Raw genomic sequence first — 20,577 nt, forward strand, 5'->3', positions numbered from 1 at the left:
ATAATATTTTCTTTTCTTTGCATCTGGAGCAATAATTCTTTGAGTTATTTTAATCTAGTTCTCGTATCAGCAATTAGTCGAAGCATTCTTGTCAAATTACGATTGTATATAAATTTGCATTAAACCGCTACATATTGACCAAGATAAATGCGCTAGTTCAAGGATTCTTAGTGTTCCAGTGTTGAACCACGTATCTATTTGAAGATGTAAACACTGTTGCAGAAAATATTAAGCACCAAATAAACATCAGCGATCACTAAACACGCATAAACTCATCTTAACAACAAACAGAAGGTTGAATAATAAAGGAAAACGCTAAAATAGCGGGGATGCACTTTATTATTTTTACACTCCCCACAGCCGCTGACGACGCACGCACACAACTCAGAAGTGGGCTTTAGTTCCATTTAGGCGCGACTAATCCAGCCTTACTCAGCATACTATGGTGGCTCATTAAGCACACCGGGAGGGGGGGGGCGTTACATGATGGGAAGCAACGAGTAGTTACTATCACAATAAATAAATCGTGTAGTGTTTTAAAATATATATTTATACTTTAGATATAAAATTAGCAACCCATCTCCTCTAACTAGGAAACCTAAACAATTTATAAAACTAAACATTATCATCCAATAAAATTCAGACAACACTATTGCGGTCTAAAAAGGAAATGTGAGTAAACGAAATGCCTAAATAGTGTCTGTCATTCCTCCCAACCCGCATAATTTGTCTTTTGTTTTCTTGTAGGTATGACACAGCAACAATTATGACGTAGAACTTCTTATGCATTCTTATCCTGTCTGCTATGGTTATGTATCGTCTTATATCTTGAATATCCTCTATTCTAGTGAATTTCCTAGGTATTGGACAAGTCAGAGTGCTTCTGATTTATTGGCACGTCATATAAGAGCTTTATGCACAAGCCAAGGTTAAGAGGATTCCTATTGAAAGGATAAAAATATTCTTCAGTAGTATAGTAACAGTTACTAAAAAAATTAAATGGAGTTTAATTCTCTAAAGTTGTGTGATTTATACGTTTTTAAAGAATGTCTAGACGTACTTTAAGGATCTTGTTTCCTTTATATTTGGCGTTTTCCAATATTGTTAATTTATTTTGAACAACAAATTTATTTCTTAATATCGCATTATGGGTATTGTATGTTTCAACTTGTGTTACATACGTCACACTCCAAGATGAGTAGGGATGGAACAGTAAGGATTTTTTTTAGGTATTATAACTATCAGATAACAGCAGGTTTGAGTGCATTTTCATATTGAATAACAGCTACCACATAAGCATATCATTTTTAAATTGCCTAATGACCTGAGAATCAGTAATGATCACTAGAAAATATCACAATCTTATGATCCATTTTAGATTGATAGGGCATTGAGTTATTTCATCTAACGTAGTAGCGGTTACCCTATTGCCCTTGTTATGTACGATAATGTATACATAATATAGTATATAGGTCTGGAAAGTCTACTTCAGTCTCAAAGCTTCTATTTCAAATCATATCCATCTACTTCCGGTGTATGGTATTACCATATAGTGTTTCGCTTATTGTCCTACCAAGAAAAGTATATAGGCTACATAATTATATTGGTCTCAAAAGGCAGTATCGGTTATAAAGCTAAAACGCTCAACAAGTGCAAGATTACACTCACTGTGTTCTTTGATTTTAATGGCACAGTGCACAATAAATTCTTGCACAAGGTCTAACTGTTAATAAGGAGTACTGCTAAAAAATGCAAAGCCGTTTGTGTGAAGCAATCCGAAAAACGCCCGGATTTTTGGCAAAGCAATTCATGGCTTTTGCATCAACAAAATGTACATGCTCACACTTCATTCGTGACTTTTTGGCCAAAGCAGTAATGTAACCATATCCCAGCCTTCATATTCTCCAGACATTTCTCCCTATGACTTTATTGTTTAAGTTTATTACTTTAAAAGTGCATAGCTAAGAGAGCTCAATTATCCCAAAGATCGAGTTTGAGAAGTGTTTGGAGGATTGGAAGAAGCGCTGTCAAAAGTGGATAATAAAATTTAATGGTGACTATTTTGAAGGTGACACCATTAATGTAGATGAATAAATAAAAATTCTTGTTACTTTTTGAACACATGTCGTAGATGTGAAAAGTTTTCTTCGGTCAAAAGGCGTATATGTAATTCCATTCATCGCAAGGGCTGTCTAGAAAGTAACAGACGTTTTAAAATAAAAAATTAACCAACTGAAATAGGAATATTTTATTATATACATTTAAAAGGTACATTCTTAGGCTATTTTTCAACTCAATTCCCGTTCAAATTGAGATATTTACCATAACGTGACACAAGTTTTTCGATTCCAGCTTTGTAGAAATCTGCCGCCTAAGATCTTAACCACTGATTAACGCCAGCATGAAGTTCAGCGTTACTATCGAAGCGCTGTGTTGAGAGCCTACTCTTCATCGCTGGAAAGATGTGGCAGTCGCTTGGTGGCAGATCTGGGCTATAAGACGGATGATATAACACTTCCCAATGAAAATCATCCAAGACTTGTTGTGTACGATTGGCTGTATGGAGATGTGCATTGTCATGGAAAAACACATTTTTATTCGTTATTTCCCTACGCTTGTTTTGTATCGCTCGCCGTAGCTTCTGCAATGTTTCACAGCACTTCTCTGCGTTGATTGTTGATCCTCGTTCAAGGAAATCAACAAGAATCACACGCTTAGCATCCCAAAAAAACAGTTGTCATAATCTTTCTCGCTGACAGAGTTTGGAGACATTTTCTTCGTTTTTTTGCATTTTTTCACAATTTACATGCGTCACCCATGTTTCATCACCAGTAAACGATAAGATCAAGAAGTTCGCTACCATGTTTGTTGTATTAATCAAGGAAAGTTAACGATGCAGCAAGTCTTTGTTTTATGTGATCTTCCGTAAGGATTTTTGAAACCCACCTGAGACAAAATTTGTGGCACAGCTTCCCTACAAAAATTTCATAAAGTAAACTTCGTGAAATTTGTGGGAAATATAAGTTAAGTTCTGAAATATAATGCTCTTGGTGAAGGACAGGTGCCATTCATCTCCCCCCCCCTCCGTCAGTGCACCTTAATACGAAAAGCCTATTAACCAGCCTGGTTTCCAGTTTATCCAAACATTGTCTCAGCTAAGCATATCGTCCAATCCCACTCCTAAAAAGTGTTATGAAAACTGTAATTGTCAATTCTCGTTCACTAATAAATTAGGCAGGATGAGTGTTTTGAATCCTTTCTTTGCTATGCCTTTATGTAAATACATATGATTTTATTTGTTTCATTGTTAATTGTTCTGGAAAAGTAAAGTGCTAATTGATTTGCCTTGCCAAATGACTCAACTTCAAGCCTCTCACAGTCGCTGCCTTTTGTAAAAAGGCATTGTGTCGTCAGCAAAGAGAAAAAAGATTATTTACAAGTATATTTATGATGAAAAATCTATTATAATTTATATAGGCTAAAAACAAAATTGGTCCCAATATGGAACAAAGAGATACACTGTACATGACTTCAATATGATATTTTGATTTTGTTTTAGAATTTGTGACAAATTTTTGTAATTTGCGTTTAACAATGTTTAAATTGATTTAATACACTATTTTAATGATAATTTCATTGATATTTCTGAGAAGAATTTTATACATCATCTCACCCAATGGCTTTGCACCGGCCATACCAATGCGTCGATACATGTATTTGTGCACAAAATGAATTAATGCCAAGTTTTTAGATTTTCACTTTCTGAACATATATTGCCTATTACACAAAATGTTATTAGTTTCTAAATATTGTGTTATGTAATTGAAAAGTAGTTTTTCAATTAATTTAGGGAGAAGATAAGATTGAATATTTCTCAGCGCCTTTTATATCGCCCTTATTTAAAATCGTATTATTGTAGCAACTTTACAAGTTTTGGGAAAAATACTTTTCCTAGATAATGTATTAAACTTAAAACATCTACTAATAAGTTCATTATTCCATCGATGCAATACTTTAGTTTAGTACAGTAGTAATCTAAACTGCAGGAGTTTTTGTTATTGTTAGTCCAGAAACTGCTGTTAGCTTAGTATCATACTAAAAAATAGGTGCGGTAATAGTATCACCACTAAGTTAAATTCTTATGTATAGTAATTTCTGTTACTGTCATGGATATTCACTAATAAACGATCAAATTTATAATCATAATACACTAATAAAACAACTTGAGGAATTAGAACAAAGGTTAAAGGAAGTTTACAGTACCCTAAATGTAATGAACAGTACAAACATTGTACTACACTTTTTATATTTTATTATAATATAGCTTGCCCAGCAGTATTCCCAGATCTAAGTGGAAGGGAAGCATAATAATAATAGCCAGTCTAGATTCACTTGTTCTATATTAATGAATTGCAATAAAAATATGTTTAAATACAATATTCTAAATAATAGACACATATTTACTTTGGTTGGAAGGGGGGGAGGAGCGATACTACACTTGTCCTAGGTACAGCCTAGGCAATTAAAAAATTATATTAAGCAGCACAACTTATGACAAGATAGGGTTGAGTAGGACAGAGCTGCTGAGCAGTTACTCCTTATGGAGGCAAACAAAATGTATCACTGAACAAAGTACATGAACAAGGAATCTTACAATATATTAGTTTAAAGAATCTAGAAGTATAATAAATTGGAACAATAAAATTTAAAGAACCAAAAATATAGCCCTGATTGATAATACAAAGAAAATAATTCTGGGTCCAAAAAGAATATTGAATACGTTCAATATTTGTTTGCAAGTATAGCTCTTTGAGTAAAAATAGTGACAATTCTTTATTTAATTTTAATATAACATATTAAAAAATAGTTCAATAAAATTATATTGTGTAAAAATTTGGTCTTAATCAGAATATAAGTTTCTGTTTTGAGTTTTCAAAGTTGCAGTTCAGTTTAAAAGCACCATAAGCCAATTGTTTATAAATTATTTGTCTAAACTCAGAAATAAACAGCTAAATATTAATGTAATTCCTGTTATTTTAGCTCAACTGGTTAGTTTGTGGTTGATTTTCAAACTTAGATATCTTTACTTTTTGTTTTGAGCGTTAGGGGAATCAGTTATGCTAAGTACTCGTATGTTGCTTTTCATTACTTTGTACTTTTACTATGTTTGGTGTTGTTGTATTTTTAGAATATCGAGTCCATTTTCTTGGAAGGGGGAGTTATATACAAAGATGCCCCTTGTTTTTACAAATATGTTATATTTGACGTAATTAATTTGTAATTGTATTTTGGCAAATTCAAAAACCCGCGCTCTTTACTTAATTTAACTCCAGTGAACAAAGATTTTTAAGTTGACGTATCTATACGAGTGTGTAGGCATGCTAACCTATATCCCCTTCCTAAACACGGAACATGGTCCTGCTAAAGTTCAATTAATTCACTTGGTAAATCATGCTCCACCACGAAAATCACATTACGAGGTTCCTCTTTCAATCAAAACTAATTTACTATTCATGACGCCTACATTTAAAAAATTACCTCCAGCTTCTTCTAATTAATATTATTTAGACTTAATATCTTGCGTCTCTTTTGTTAATTTATGTTACCTCTTCAACAGGCGGTCGATTTTCATTCTTCCCAATCAATTACTGTTTAAATCCGTCGCTGCAACATTTTAATTCTAATTTTTAAATGAAAATGTAAGCTAATGTTACAGTTTTTGTATTTTTGGGATGTTTAATGCTTTTATTTAAATTTAATGTATCCTGGCCATAATTCTCACTTTCCTCTAATTCCAATATGCTACCTGAGTTTTACTCACTTTTTTGTCTGAACTAAGACCAGAATCCAATAAATCATCAGTCATGAAATGCCATCACCCTCCCAACAACACCGCAAAAGCCCATCTCAATACCAATATTACCAAGCACCCTCTTACCTTTAACGATCAAATGAAACCCCGACATGAGTAGCTTCAACTGTCTAGCTTATTATTAAGTTCCAACCATAGCCCAAAAATTCTGTTCTGTAGATAATCAATGTGCTTATCATGTTCCGATCCATCATGCTTTTTTGGTTTCCACTACTGTAATGTTCGTTGAATGGAATTTTCAGCAAGTGCCTTTAACCTATTTCTCAATTCAGTTACACCATTCATACCACCCAACATTATTCCTCCCTAGATGTCAACCATATGCTACAGCTTCGTTACGCAAGTGTCCACAGTGGCACCTAGGCTCCCCATTCCTCACTGTTGGTAATTTTTTAGCTGTTCAGTGTCTCCCTTTCCTACCTGTTAATAACACATATTTGTTTTGGAGAATTACTATTTTTTTTTGCCAGCTTTCTCAATATATTCAACCTGCCGTCATTCATTCACCTTTCACTTGAATTTCTGTGGTTTTTTCCTCCTCCTCCCTCAACCGATATGCACTCAATCCACTCTCCCCCTCCCTCATATCTCTTCAAGTTCACAGAAATTTTCAGTTAGCAGCGGAAGAATGTCTGATATACTTTGGTCATTCACCACTGCATGTTTTGGTTTAAATCATTCCTCAATCCTAACATCTCCCCTCAACTTATCCTCCAAGTAATTAATTTTGGCTCTTTTTTGTAAAGTCCTTCTTCAATTTGGTTAAAATTAGCTACTATTTTTCAATGTTGAGGTTGGTTTTAAGTTTTTATTTAGCTTTCCCTACCAGAACCTTCACTTCCCTCATGTATGTTTTCAAGACTCAAGAATTTTTATCATCATTGGAAAATAGCATTATTGTAGACAGTCAGTTAAATATTAAAATTAAATGAAAAAGATATGTAAGCTCTATTTACAGTTAAATTTTGTAATGCAATAGTTTATATTAAGCTGGCTAATAATACTTTGTATTAAATAGTAAAATCATGAAACTGTGATTCAAAATATTCACTGATTTCATAAAAAGCGTTTTTTGTAACCATTTACAATGTTCAATGCTTCCATATTTGGCCCAGTCAGGTACTCTGTTAAACTAATCTCCTTATAATTGTTTTTTGCTCTTTTCCATCTTACATAGGAACTGTCATAGAATCTTGCGAGACAATTATACCAAAATGCTGATAGGAAGTATAGTGCTTTAAAAAGAATTGTTAATTTGATAAAAAAAATGACTCCTGTGTGTGCCATGTTTATGAAATGCAAGTCATTGACAAGGATTTATATTTTCTATTGCCTAAACACCTAGCATCCACATCATTTCAGCATAATAGTCTCGCCAGAAATGGTTTTATTGAAAGTATGACACAAAACCATTTTTACTATATTCTACAGTTTGCTGTGATACAACTAATTAAATATTTATAAGTATATTGTAGCGATTTGTTCAAGTCTACAGTCATAAGGAAAACATTTAGACTATGATAGGTTAATGGTTTTTCATCTATTTGCTATCTTTAATGTAACACAACTATAATAACCAAGGCGAACAACAGTTGAACAGTTAACAATGAATGGGCTTTGAAGCATAATTTTTTCCATTAGTTATCCATGACTTTAATAAGCTCATTATAACAACATACTTATTTGGTTTTTAGTTTGTGTGTAAGCTTAACCTTACACCTTAAGATCTGCTAGCACCTGTGAAGAGGATATATTCCACTCTCGATTGTACTGTTCTATTTTTGTAGCATTAACAATGGCAAATATCAGAAAATCTTTGTTAATTGAGCAATCTAACCACTTAATTCTTTTACATTAATGTAGTGAGGTATATCTTGTACCACCAAAAACATTTTCTCAAAAGCTACTTTTTCAGTAGGAAAACTAGTGCAATAGTTGTTCTACACCTAAGTATTTGGTTAAAGAAAGAGTTGTGTTGACACTACTGGAAAAAAACGTATTCTTTAAAGTAGCAGTGAAATTCACATAAATGATCACACTAATTTGATTGGCAACAATTACCAGTATTTTTCAGAGCATCCAAAATAGATGTAAAGGTTTTAAAATTTGGATTAAAAATCTTTTAACTTGAACAAAATCCAATCTTACTAATGATAGTGATGATACCATTTTAGGCAAAAGAATACGATGTTTGTCAGAAGAGGAATCAAAGCCCTCACCCTTCGTTGCTACCCCACCGACCGATGTGTGGAAAAAAGTAATTGTGCTTGCCCCCCCTGTGTATTCCTTGATCACAAAGCTTACGTTATTAAACGCATTATCATTGTAACCAGATTGAATGTCAGAGGTGCGGGATATCACAGGGCTGTATTGGGAGTTTTTAGGTACGTCCAACAACTCTACCGTAGTTTAATTTATTAAATGTTTGATGGCCTGTTAATTTATTTTCATAATGCTTGTAGGTTTATATTGTATTTTTTATGTATCTGTTAATGAGTTTCGTTTTTATTTATTAACTATAATACTTAATACATGTAAATTTATTATCACTTTAAACTATTATGTATACTGTTAACAGCCTATTTATAATACATATAAAAGAAGTTATGTTTTTATGAGTTTCATACTAAAGTAACTATATATCTAATTTATAAATAAACGGTTAAAAACAAAACTTTAGACCAAGCTGCTGCTCTAATTCAATCCCAGGTTAATTCCTGACAACTTTACATACCACAAATGTTAATAGCACCTTGTGCTCATCAAGAGACTAGCCTCTGAGGTAACCCATTGATAATTGCTTGTATTAAAACCATCCTGGTTAACAGGTGCTTCCAAAGAAAGAATTAATTCTCAAATAAACCATCACAGAAATCTATAAAATCACAACATATGAATATTAAAATTTATAACTCAATAAGCAGTAAATGTAACTGATTCATAAATGAGAAACGAAGTTAACCCTTCCCACGCAGAATATATCTTTCAATTTTGACTCATAACGCATAATTAACTTTAATTTTTTTTTACATTTTACCAACTCTAATTTTTTTTTTAGTTAGTGGTGGCTATTATGAATAAAAAATAATACAGTATCACAAAATAATCAGACCCCTATATTTTTTATCAAATTTTCAAATTTTACAAAAAATCGTCATGATTCGTCATTGCATAGAACAATATAGGCATATAACGATACAACAAATAAAGTAATAACAAAATAAAAAGATATTATAATGCTAAATACAACAGAAACACGAACAGTAAATAGGGAAATATGGCAAAACAGCGTTAAACACTAAAATATGCCGTGCCGGGATATATCTGTTTACCGCGTAATTGTTCGCTGCAGACTGAGGCTAAATCATGCCACGAGGTTCAAACTGTAACATCGGCTTTTCGGAACAAGTATTCAACACTCCCTTGAAGTCTAGCGGATTCCACGGCAACTACAATTTATTAAATAACACAAAATAGACTTTGAAGGATATATCCGTTTACCGCGTTTCGGTCAAAATTATCCCTAACGGATATATCCGTTTGCCGCGTGGGAAGGGTTAATATAAGATTTTGAAGTGTGGGAAAAATATCTTTTCAAAGTTCACGAATTTAGTAGATTTTCGTCGAGGATGAGCTTAGGACAACAAAGAGAATACTCAAATGCCTTCCAGCATGTTAAGGAAAATACTAACAATGCACTTATTGCTAATCTGATAATTAACTGGTATTAGATATCATCAGAATATTGGAATTCACTATTATTAAAAAACGACAGAATTTTCATAAAAAACCAATTGTTATACATCTTTTATCTTTCAACTGGCCAATGACACCACCCCATACTACTCTTGAACATTCAAGCATCAAAATCAGCCTGAGTGATTGACCCCTATGAAAAGTCACACAGTTATAGCTGGATCAAAAATACTTGAGGTAGAGATTTACCGATGAGCCTTTCCTATAAAAGGTAGCCTATATCTGAGATCATCTATATTTTCTACTGTTATATCGATTGTGCACAAAACACACAGACCACAATATGACAAGATGACAATATGTGTAGTTAGACGTCAAGATGACAAGAAGGTGAACCTCCCCTTTATTCATATACCCAAATAAGCTCTAAACGCTCTTAAATCGTGCACAAAATATTTGATGTGAAAGGGGTTGATTGCTAAAATTATCGTACAAATATGTTGTGTTCTGTGGGAAGTGATGAACTCTGTTAAGCTTCAACCTTCTCAGCAAATCAATAGAGGAAAGCTAATTTGGGGAAAAGGATGAAATTACATGGATTACAAAACAATCAAAACATAACTCCCCTGTTAATTTATTTCAATATTATACATAACTTAAAATGTTAACATAAAACTCTATCGATAAAGTAAATTACTTAATAAAGAAATAAAATGTATCTACAAATAATCTTATTGCAAATATATATATATATATACCTATAAAATGAATATGATTCTAATCAAAGAATTTAAGCTAATATAGACAATTTTGCAAAAGTGAAAATTTGTAAATTTATACAAATTAGATAAGTACATACCTGGATGAAATAGTATTTGTCTCCTAACAGGTTTTTAACCAGACAAAATTTTATAAAACATTCCAACGATCCATGTTTGTCTATCCACCAAAATATACTTTACTTATAAAGATACTAAAATACATATACACGATATTTAATAATTCTTAGAAAATATATGCTGTATTCTACATTTAATATTGCATAATATTTCAAATTATATTTAAAATCTTCAACACATTTCAAAACCCTAAATAAGGAACTTTATTAATTGATTTATTTGATGCATTATTAATTTACACAATGACATTATTAGAAATCCAGACATTTTAAAAACAATTCCTTTTAGGAAATGCTTTCCTACATCATCGAACACGACTATCAAACTGAAATTTATCATACCAGTTTGACCTTGTCACAAATTTCATCCAATCAAGCAAACACTACCATTTCTAATAATATAAAATGAAAAAGTTAATGCTGCTAAAGTTTGGACAGTTCTAACATAGTTACACCCTTTGTAGGGCAAAGGCCACCATTCTGAAAGATATGTGTTCACACAAACATAAATAAAAGATGTCAAACGCACCGCACCATACAGGCCTAACAAAGTCTTAACACTGGTAGTTAATATTGAGCTATAAATAATAAACAAACAATGACAACATCGGAAGCGCAATAAACTGGGACTCTTAACTACCAACAATAGGTAAACAACAATCTACGGAATGTAATAACCCTTAGCTATAACGATATTAAAAAATACTAATGAAATAATACAAAGTGAATTTAGGGAAGTCAACAACTTTCCAGAGGACAATACTGATAAAAGATTGAAACGAAAAGGGAGACATATAAAAAGTGACAAGTATTCAGTTAAAGATCACGTTAACCTAGACATTACCCAACAACGAGTGAGTTCAGCGCAGCTGTAATAATAAATATATAAAGGTGTAAATATGCCAACAAATGAGAAGCTGCTAAACTCGGTCGCTGTTAGGTAACCTAAAGAGTAAAAACTTAACCCTAAATATACGACTGTCACAAACTTCAATCACACAACACAGGACGTCATTTGCCGATAAATTCGATTGGAAGGACTTGATTTGAAGAATCTGTTTCGTATGAAATGTTACCTTGTAAAGTTCGGCCCTATCACTGACTACCACTCTCTCGCAAGGAGCAACGATGACAACAGACGAGCAGTTAGGAGAAGCAAGGCATTTGCTCACACATATATTTAAAGTCTGTAGTTTACATATTCTCAAATTGGTCCACTCGTCGCTTGGTGTTGCCTTTACGGATCTCCCGTAACGTCTTGTACTTGTCACGTCCCTGACGTACGTTCTCTCTGTGAATCTTGTCCATGGCCGTCTCCTTGGTTTCGTCACGTGACTGTGCCAAGTCTTGCTTCAGCATCTGTTACAGACATTGATATCACATTCACATTTCATTTCATACAACCATTGAAAGTGAGTAAACATACAGCAAATTAACCTTCTGATAATAATTAATTATATATGCATTGTATAAAGCAATTTTAGTGCATAAGGAAGTACCCTTGGTAGTTCTTTGAACACACCTGCCTTGGACTAGGTAAGCTTAAATATTAATCATTTCTTCTACTTGGTGAAGAATATGTTATTCAGCATTCATTAGTTTTATCTGAAGAATGTCACACTCCGTCACATCAAAGTTTCATAGAACAGCAGTCCTGCTTTGGACTAGGTAAGCTTAAATATTAATCATTTCTTCTACTTGGTGAAGAATATGTTATTCAGCACTCATTAGTTTTATCTGAAGAATGTCACACTCCGTCACATCAAAGTTTCATAGAACAGCAGTCCTGCTTTGGACAGAAGTGAAATTTTCAGTTCTCATTTAATGTTTAGTGCTACTACAGGGTTTAGTTGCTTTGTGATATTTAAAGAGTGTCACACATAAAAAATTATGGAATAAATCGGAGATGACACTTATCTCACAAAAAAACCATTTTGAATGAAATCTAGATTTACAATTGGTTTAGGAGCATATGCAAAATTTTCCAGTACTGCAGACATTCCCATATTTTCAAAATATTTTTACAAAATTGAACTAATAATGAAGTTAAATGCTGAAACTTAAGCTTTCATACCTTGAGCTGATCGTGAAGACGCTCGTTGCGTTCTGCTAGGGTGCGTCGCTCCTCCACTGGATCCACAATGTTATCGTCCGTCAACAGCTCTTTGCTGACGTCACCATTGGGCAGCTCGTCGTCATTCTCATCCTGCTCATTTTCCTCCACATGGTGGTGTTGTGGCGTAGTAGTCGCAGCCAGTAGCATAGCGTCCGCCTCCAACTGCTTCTTGCGGGCCGCCTCTACCTCATCCTGCAATCCCACAATATCAAAGATTACTACTTTCCTAATTTGCCATAACTTTTTTATGTTAATAAATACTCTTGCAACTTTTACTTTAAATAGAATACATATGGCTAAACTGTCCTGCCATATCAAAAAGTTGGAAACAATTTCTAGCGTATCTTCTCAACCCCAAGGATATCTGAGAACAGGAGCCCTCAAATTTGATTGGCAACTGTAAGTCTCAGACTTTGAGGGCACAAAGATCCTTTTAGGACTATGTGCAGAGGCAACCGTCCCTTTCCCTTGAGAAAACTTGTTATGTACAAAACAGTAACTTATCAATGTGATTTATGTTTTTAGAATTACATTTTACTAAGATAAATTAATTTGAGTTGTAAACCAATTATTTGCTAAATGATTAAAGAGAGACAATCTGCCCGATTTTGCACTGGAAATTTCCAACTTAAATGACGTCTATTTTTGAAATCATTAAACACTAAATCTAAAGAGGTAGGCTCATTATCAAATTAAACTGGCAGTAGGTCCTTTCTTTTCCGTGATAACCTACTGAACAAAGCGAATGAAAAAGTTCATGACAAATGTTACTTCATAATTTTATAACTTTTCTAATCATTTTCTTGAAATTTATCACTCTTTTACATGAGGACAATGACAAAAAACTTAGTTTTGTGCTTGTTGTGTAAAAGAAATACTTTTGCACTGTTTATGATTATATGATATTAGAATTATTTATAAAAATTGTTAAGTTACTATCTTAACTTTTATTCTTGAAGACGGACGGTTACAAATATTTGGCATTCGTCTTGTTATCAAAGTCATCATCTTAAGTTTGTAATTTTGTAATACACCATTTAAAACATTTAGTTTTTTTTATTTAACTGAGCAGGTTTGGTTAATTTACTGTAACCAGTATCTGCTCGTCTGAACTTGTAAACTGCTAAATTACAATGGCGTTGTATATGACCAACTTTTAACAATATAATTCTAAAATTACATACTCAAAACACTTCACTTTATCATTGTATAATAATTATTCATAAGAATTAGATTTAGTTTCATTACTTAATATTTTATTTGGCATTTGTATTACCAGTGCAAGGATCGATAAGCTGGTCTGAGTTATACCTTGCACGCAGACGTTAGATTGGAAATTTTAAATGGTGTGATGGTCTGACCATTTACGATAGTGTGGACTGGACACTCCTGGGGCAGTATGCTGTTGTAGTGGTTTTTAATATGACCTAGTCTGGAAGCGGTATCTCCCGAAAAAGTGCAGGCGTTATCTCAATTGCCCCTTTGTAAACCTGTTAGTGTGCGGTTGGAATGGTTTATAACATAACCTAGAAAGAGCAGTCTCTCTTTAAAAATGGCCATTGTCTCCTGTTATTATGCAGCTGAAACGGTTTATAATATAACCTAACAAGAGCAGTCTCTCTTGAAAAAATACGGGGGTGGTTTCGATTGCCCCTTTCTAAACCTGTTTGTATGCGGTTGGAGTTGTTTATAATTATAACCTAGTTAGAGCAGTTTATGTCAATAAAGTGAAGGCATTATCTCGATTACCCCCATTTAAAAAATGGTTAGTGTGCGGCTGGAGTGGTTTATAATATGACCTAGTGAGAGTGATTTCTCTTTATTAATTGCAGGCATTACCTCAATATTGCTTCTTTGTAAAACCTGTTGGTGTGTGGTGAGGGTTGTTAATGATAAGAACTTGTCGCTTCTTTCAACAAAGTATGGGCGTTGTATCGATTGTCTCTTTGTAAACCTGTCAGTAATAAACAGATAGAATCCTTTCAATCACGCGTCCCTCCCTTGATGTCATCAACTTGTTAAGAGATAGCAGTGTCACTAACTGCTGTCTTGGTAGACGGGCAGCCTACTCAGGGATATCAAATTAACCCTGTGAAGGCTCTGATTCAATATATAAGCATAATGTACCACTCAGCATACCATCCTGAAGTGAGAATGACGTCGGTGATTTGGCATCGTCCATATAAATCCTTTTGTAAATCCGCAGCTTCCCATAAGATGTCTTTTTAATTTTTAGTTTAAATTATGAAATAACACGGTTTAATCATGTATAAAAGTTTGGTCTTAATTGGATAACAAGTTTGGTAACCACCACACTATGTATGTGGCTGATCTCTTCTTGTTTTGCTCTCTCTGCATTCTCTATATTCCAAACAAAGTTTGGACGTACCTGTAGCCGCCTTGTCTCCTCATCTTTGGCAACCACCACACTCTGTATGTGGCTGACCTCCTCTTGCTTGGCTCTGATTTCTTCCTCTAGCTTGGCTCTCTCTGCAGCCTCCATATTCTTGCTCTCCTCCAGACGCTCCATCATGGCCTGCAACTCATTCTGACGTTGCTCCAGCTCTTCTTTGGCTGCCTGGAGCTGCTTCAACTGCTCCTCCAGCCGTAAGATCATATCCTAGGTAAAAGAGTTATTATTAGAATCACAAATCATTATGTAAATTTAACCCATTATCATTTTGTTAGACTCAACATTTTACCTTGTATTAAAACTTCCAAAGATATTAAAAGCCACCTAGAGCTAACAGACACACTTGATGGCTTTGGCATGTACAGGGTTGAGCTTCCTCCTACCAGAATTACACCAACATCACAAACCTCCATAGACTGTGTTTGCACTAACCTACCAACAGCAGATATAAAGGTGCAAGTACTCAACACCTGCATATCTGACCACACAGGCCAGATATTTGAAATAGTGAACGCAAGCACAGAACCACCAAGTGCCCCAATAACTAAAAAAAGTAACGTCAGTAACAAAAATATACTTGCATTCAAGAAAACCTTACAACAGGAAAACTGGACAGATATCTACAACACAATAGATCCAACCAATGCATATGCTAAGTTCAACACTACCATCCAACGGGCACTAAACCATGCATGTCCTTTAAGCATCATAAGGCACAAAAAGAAGAAAACTCCCACTATAAATGACCAAACAGCGACTGACTTAAAACAACAATACTTGAGAGCACAAAATGTGTACCTAGCTAGTGGTAGTGAGGAACAAAAAAAGGGCATCAACCTTAAAAAAAGACTATGACTTGCTTGCACCTCAGAAGAGCTAGACAGCAAATAAACATAACAAAAATAGCATAGTCCAGCAACAAGTCAAAAGCCATCTGGGATGTAATCAACTCTGAGAAGAAATCAAAAGAAGACTCAAACAAACTAACCAAACTAGAGATTCAAGGACAGGAATCAACAGACCCAAAAGAAAAAGCAGACTACATAAACAATTTTTTCACTACTATAGCAGAAGAAACAATTAAAACCAACCATCACACACAGGTAGACAATTCCCATTGACAGCACCCTCGACAGAAATCACAAACTTAGTATTAACACCGACATGCAGGCAAGAAATTTCTAAAATAGTTAAATCACTCCAACCTAAATCATCAACAGGATATGACAACATTTCTTCCAAACTGTTGAAGGCATGCAAGAACGAACTAATAGACCCGTTGGTAGACTACCAACAAGTCCTTCAGCGCAGGAATATTTCCTTCGGCACTAAAAATCGCTAAAGTATATCCAAAGTTTAAAAAAAGACTCTCCTTCTCAGGCAGTTAACTACCGACCCATTTCACTTATACCCATCTTTTCAAAAGTGATTGAAAAAATAGTACTAACAAGACTGTTTGAACATCTTCTCAAAAACCAATTGCTAACACCCCATCAACATGGCTTTCTGGCAGGGAAATCTACTACTACAGCACTGATTAGCTTAGTGGAATTCCTTTTTGACCAACAAGAAGAGGGTAATACATCAACAGCAATCCTCCTGGACTGCCTGAGCCATGACCAGCTCTTGAGTAAGATAACTAATTTGGAAAAAAAAACGATGGAAAACAAAGGAATGGTTCTCCAGCTACCTGTCAGGTAGAAGTCAGTTTGTGGAAATAGTACACACCTCAAACAAGAAAACAGAAACAATGAAATCCCAACTACAACCAACCACGCTAGGGGTCCTTCAAGGTTCAGTCTTGGGGGCCTGTTTTGTTTATATTGTTCACAAATGACTTTTCACAGCATATGCAGTTGTACTGCAATTCCCTTATGTATGCTGACAACACAATACTTCTTCTTGGGAAACCTAATGTAGAACAATTGGAGGTTGACAGCTTCATTGCACTGAATATGGCAGTTCAGTACTGCCAGAACAATGACCTTGCTGTAAACGAAAATAAAACAAAACAGCTAATACTGGGAGGACAAAGAGAACATACTGGAAGGCTTCCCGGACTAGAAGAAATCACAAACACTAAATATCTGGGTGTCACACTAGACGATAGACTCTCATGGACAGCACATATAGACTCCTCTGCAGTAAATTAAGTACAGGATTTTTTGTCTTAAGGCGAATTAAGAACACATGTGACTTGGCGACAGCAAAAGCAGCCTACCATGCCCTCTTTGAGTCACATCTTAGATACGGAATTGCTGTATGGGGTGGTACTACCGCAGGAAACCTACAACGTGTCCTTGTACTTGAAAAGCGAGCTATTAGAATCCTAAAAGACTTACGATCGAGAGACACCTGCAGGGAAGCCTTTCAAGAACTCAAAGTCCTCACAGTTATTGGCTTGTACATCTTAGAAGCAACAACTCATGTTTACATCAAGATGCCAGACCTGGCAAACAAAGGAACACAACAACACCAATATAACACCAGGCACACCTCCAACTACTGTCTACCAATACACAGGCTCAGCTCAACTGAGAAGAAGACCAGCTACATCGGGGCCAAGATTTGGAATGCTCTGCCTGAAAACCTGAAGAAATCAAATAAGCAGCTGTTTGGCCAATATCTCAAGACGTGGCTGCAAGAACGCCCATTTTACTCTTTAAATTAATTTTTCAATCATTAACCCGTATTGTATTGACCTGGTTGGACCTGTATTGTAAATTCTCTGTGACACCATTCTCATCTTGACGATGATGTAATGAAGATATTTTGACTTTGACTTTAAAATGCAAAGCATGGCTGTATGTGAAAATGCTAATCGTCTTACTTCTACACCACAGACAAAGATTCTCACAAGCACATTTCATAATGACAGTAGGGCTATGGCTACTCTTTCATGTATCGGACTATTGGTAACACAATTCACTGTTAGCTTGTGTTGAAGTTATTACTAAAAAAATATTAAAAAACCAAATCTACATAGTGCAGTAAATTTATACATAATTATCAATGGACATTTCTATGTATAAAAAATAATACATTACAAATTAGTATGTTTAGTTTAAATACATGTAAAACATCTCATTTATCTAATTAGTAACGGGTACAAAAAAATGTTCCTCGTTTAAAACACATGTAAAAATAACATTTTTTAACCCTTTAAGTGGCAGGCCGTTTTCGGGTAAATTGCCGTGATCGTTAAACTTATTTTTAGAAAATATTGTATAAGTGATAACCTAGCAACATTATATATTTTTGTTTTCCTTATGAACTATAGAATAAGAATAATTATGATATTTGGTTCCTTATTTTTATTTTCAGATGAATATCATTGTAGGTGTGTAAAGATTTTCTTTTAGAAAAAAAAAAAAAATTTTTAAGTTCTACTGTCCGTCACTTGGAAACTACTGGAGCTACAAAATAATGTCATATTTACAGAATATACACAATTTTATTCTAAACAAATTACTACCTATGCATTTTTTTCTATTTACAAGAACAAAAAAGTTAGAAGGGAAAAACTAAATCAATGTACAAACTGTTTTTTGTTTGTTTTTTTTTTTTTTACTCCGAGTCACTAGGGCTTGTATTTTCCTCCCAGTAGTGTAGGGCCTATAATAGTGGCTTAGTTTGTCATAGCACAGTATATTTCGTAAATATAAAACAGGAATTATCTTATCGCAAACCCCTCCCCATCTTCAGACAGAGGTCAAAGTCGAGCGGTCTAGTAAATAACGTGATTACAGAATCTCGCCGCCCGTTCAGCTGGTGCGCCGCATTCTTGTACTTTCATGTTTTACTGTGTGTGTAATAGATTAGTGATGGGTGACACTATGAGAATTTGGGATTTACCCAGGAGCGAAGAGGGGACCATTCGGTTTTTACAAGATCGTGACTAGTTACCTAAATCTAAAATATTCGTGGCGGTCGGCAGTTGCGGCTGAAGGCGGAAATCCACTACACTCACTCATCCTTGATATTGCTGCATTCTGGGCGTCACAGGAAACCCATTAACAATTAATAATCGTTGTAAGTTTGTAACTGAAGAGTTGCTTTTTCGTTCTATAATGTTTTTTTATATAAATTTATATGTTTGTGTTCCTCATACTGGTGTGGTCGGTATAATCCCAAAGTACCCCAACATTTTCCATGACGAACGAATAACCTAAACATTTACCGGTAACACAAACAACGCGATAAACAATAATATACTGACAATAACAGTACACAAAGTCGCCAAACAAAACAGTGACGAGACGAGTAGACAACTGTTCTCTCGTCTGCCGCCAGGTCAAACGAAAACTGTTGGATTCATTTAGGCCAGCAAACATTAGTAACATGAATATACACTATACTATATTATGATATATATAGGAAATTTTATGGAGAATACAATAGTTCAAACTAGGCCTAAAAATAATGGATGGTTGCGGAGCAACAGCCTTAAATGTGAAGCGACGGCTGTGACGGCGCTTGCCACTTGGCGGCGGCGTGAATCATACGTCTCAGACGGCGCTTGCCACTTATAGGGTTAATTATTTTAATTTTCAATACAATTTAAATCAAATGACTGAAGAAAACAGAGGAAATACAAGTACTTAAGCAATTTTTATATTTGTACAGTGACACTACTGCTTTCTTAATGACCAAAGATACTCAGCTCTCTTATAAAGAAGCATATAAAGTTGGGATCAGCATTAAAAAGTGTTAAGATCAACATTTAGTGGCCTATTTAGTAAATAACCCCTGATCCTTAACACCAAATAATTGAATGACTTTCAAACACCAAGGGTTTAGGAGGGCTAGAGCTCCCCTGAAGAGATTACAGGCCATTTTTGAACTGTTTGGCAGTCGTTAATAAAAGAGGTTTTTTGAATTGGGTTGAACCATATTCCACCATGATGCCATAGAGAAAACAAACACCCATAGGCTCAAAACTTAGCAAAGCTTATTATATTACACAGGGTCTGGTATACTCCTATCTAATTATGTAACAGAATAATAAAATTAAATAGTGCTATAAACTATTTATATATAGATATTACCTTAGCCTCCTGCAAATCCTGTTGCCGTTTCTCCAGGTCATCTTGCATGGACTTGATCTTCTCTTCATATTCTTGCTGTTTCTTTTCTGCTTTTTCCCTGGCAGCAATTTCCAACTGGAGCTTTTCTCTGAAATAAAATAAATTTAATCAAACATCTTAAATTTGGTGAATACTTTCAAATTAAACAAATGTGGCTTGACTTTTTGGTGTAATTTTTATAAGTATGGCAGAATGTACAGCTCTATGTATATGGCTTAACAATTTTTAACAAGTAGCTGCATATAAATGACTAAAAAATTAAGTTCATTAAATTGAAGATTTTTTTCCTATTGAAACACATTTACAATGCTGAACATACTTTTATGTACCTATTCAAAAGTAAATCCATTAATTTCCTATAATTTAATATGCAGTTAATTAAAAATATTCCTTAAATATTGTTTTCATACGATTTTGTGTGAAGCATCCAGAACATAATCCTCTTTTATATCATATTTAAAAATTATTTTAAATTCAGATTTAAGCCAGTTTTTT

General features: G+C 34.3%; 1 protein-coding gene across 2 annotated transcripts in view; it reads right to left on the minus strand.

Moving 5' to 3' along the window:
* Window positions 1–10,336: 10,336 nt before the first annotated feature.
* LOC124359394 (moesin/ezrin/radixin homolog 1) overlaps window positions 10,337–20,577 on the minus strand; it is a 104,918-nt gene continuing 94,677 nt past the window's right edge. For both annotated transcript variants that reach the window (XM_046812099.1, XM_046812097.1), the window contains 4 exons: window positions 20,044–20,170; window positions 14,972–15,202; window positions 12,541–12,774; window positions 10,337–11,825 (listed from right to left, as the gene is read on the minus strand). In XM_046812099.1, coding sequence (XP_046668055.1) covers window positions 11,661–11,825; window positions 12,541–12,774; window positions 14,972–15,202; window positions 20,044–20,170 — 757 coding nt within the window. In that variant the 3' untranslated portion in view covers window positions 10,337–11,660. The remainder of the gene's footprint in view (window positions 11,826–12,540; window positions 12,775–14,971; window positions 15,203–20,043; window positions 20,171–20,577) is intronic.

This window comes from Homalodisca vitripennis, chromosome 4 (genome assembly GCF_021130785.1).
Source record: "Homalodisca vitripennis isolate AUS2020 chromosome 4, UT_GWSS_2.1, whole genome shotgun sequence".
NCBI lineage: Eukaryota > Metazoa > Arthropoda > Insecta > Hemiptera > Cicadellidae > Homalodisca > Homalodisca vitripennis.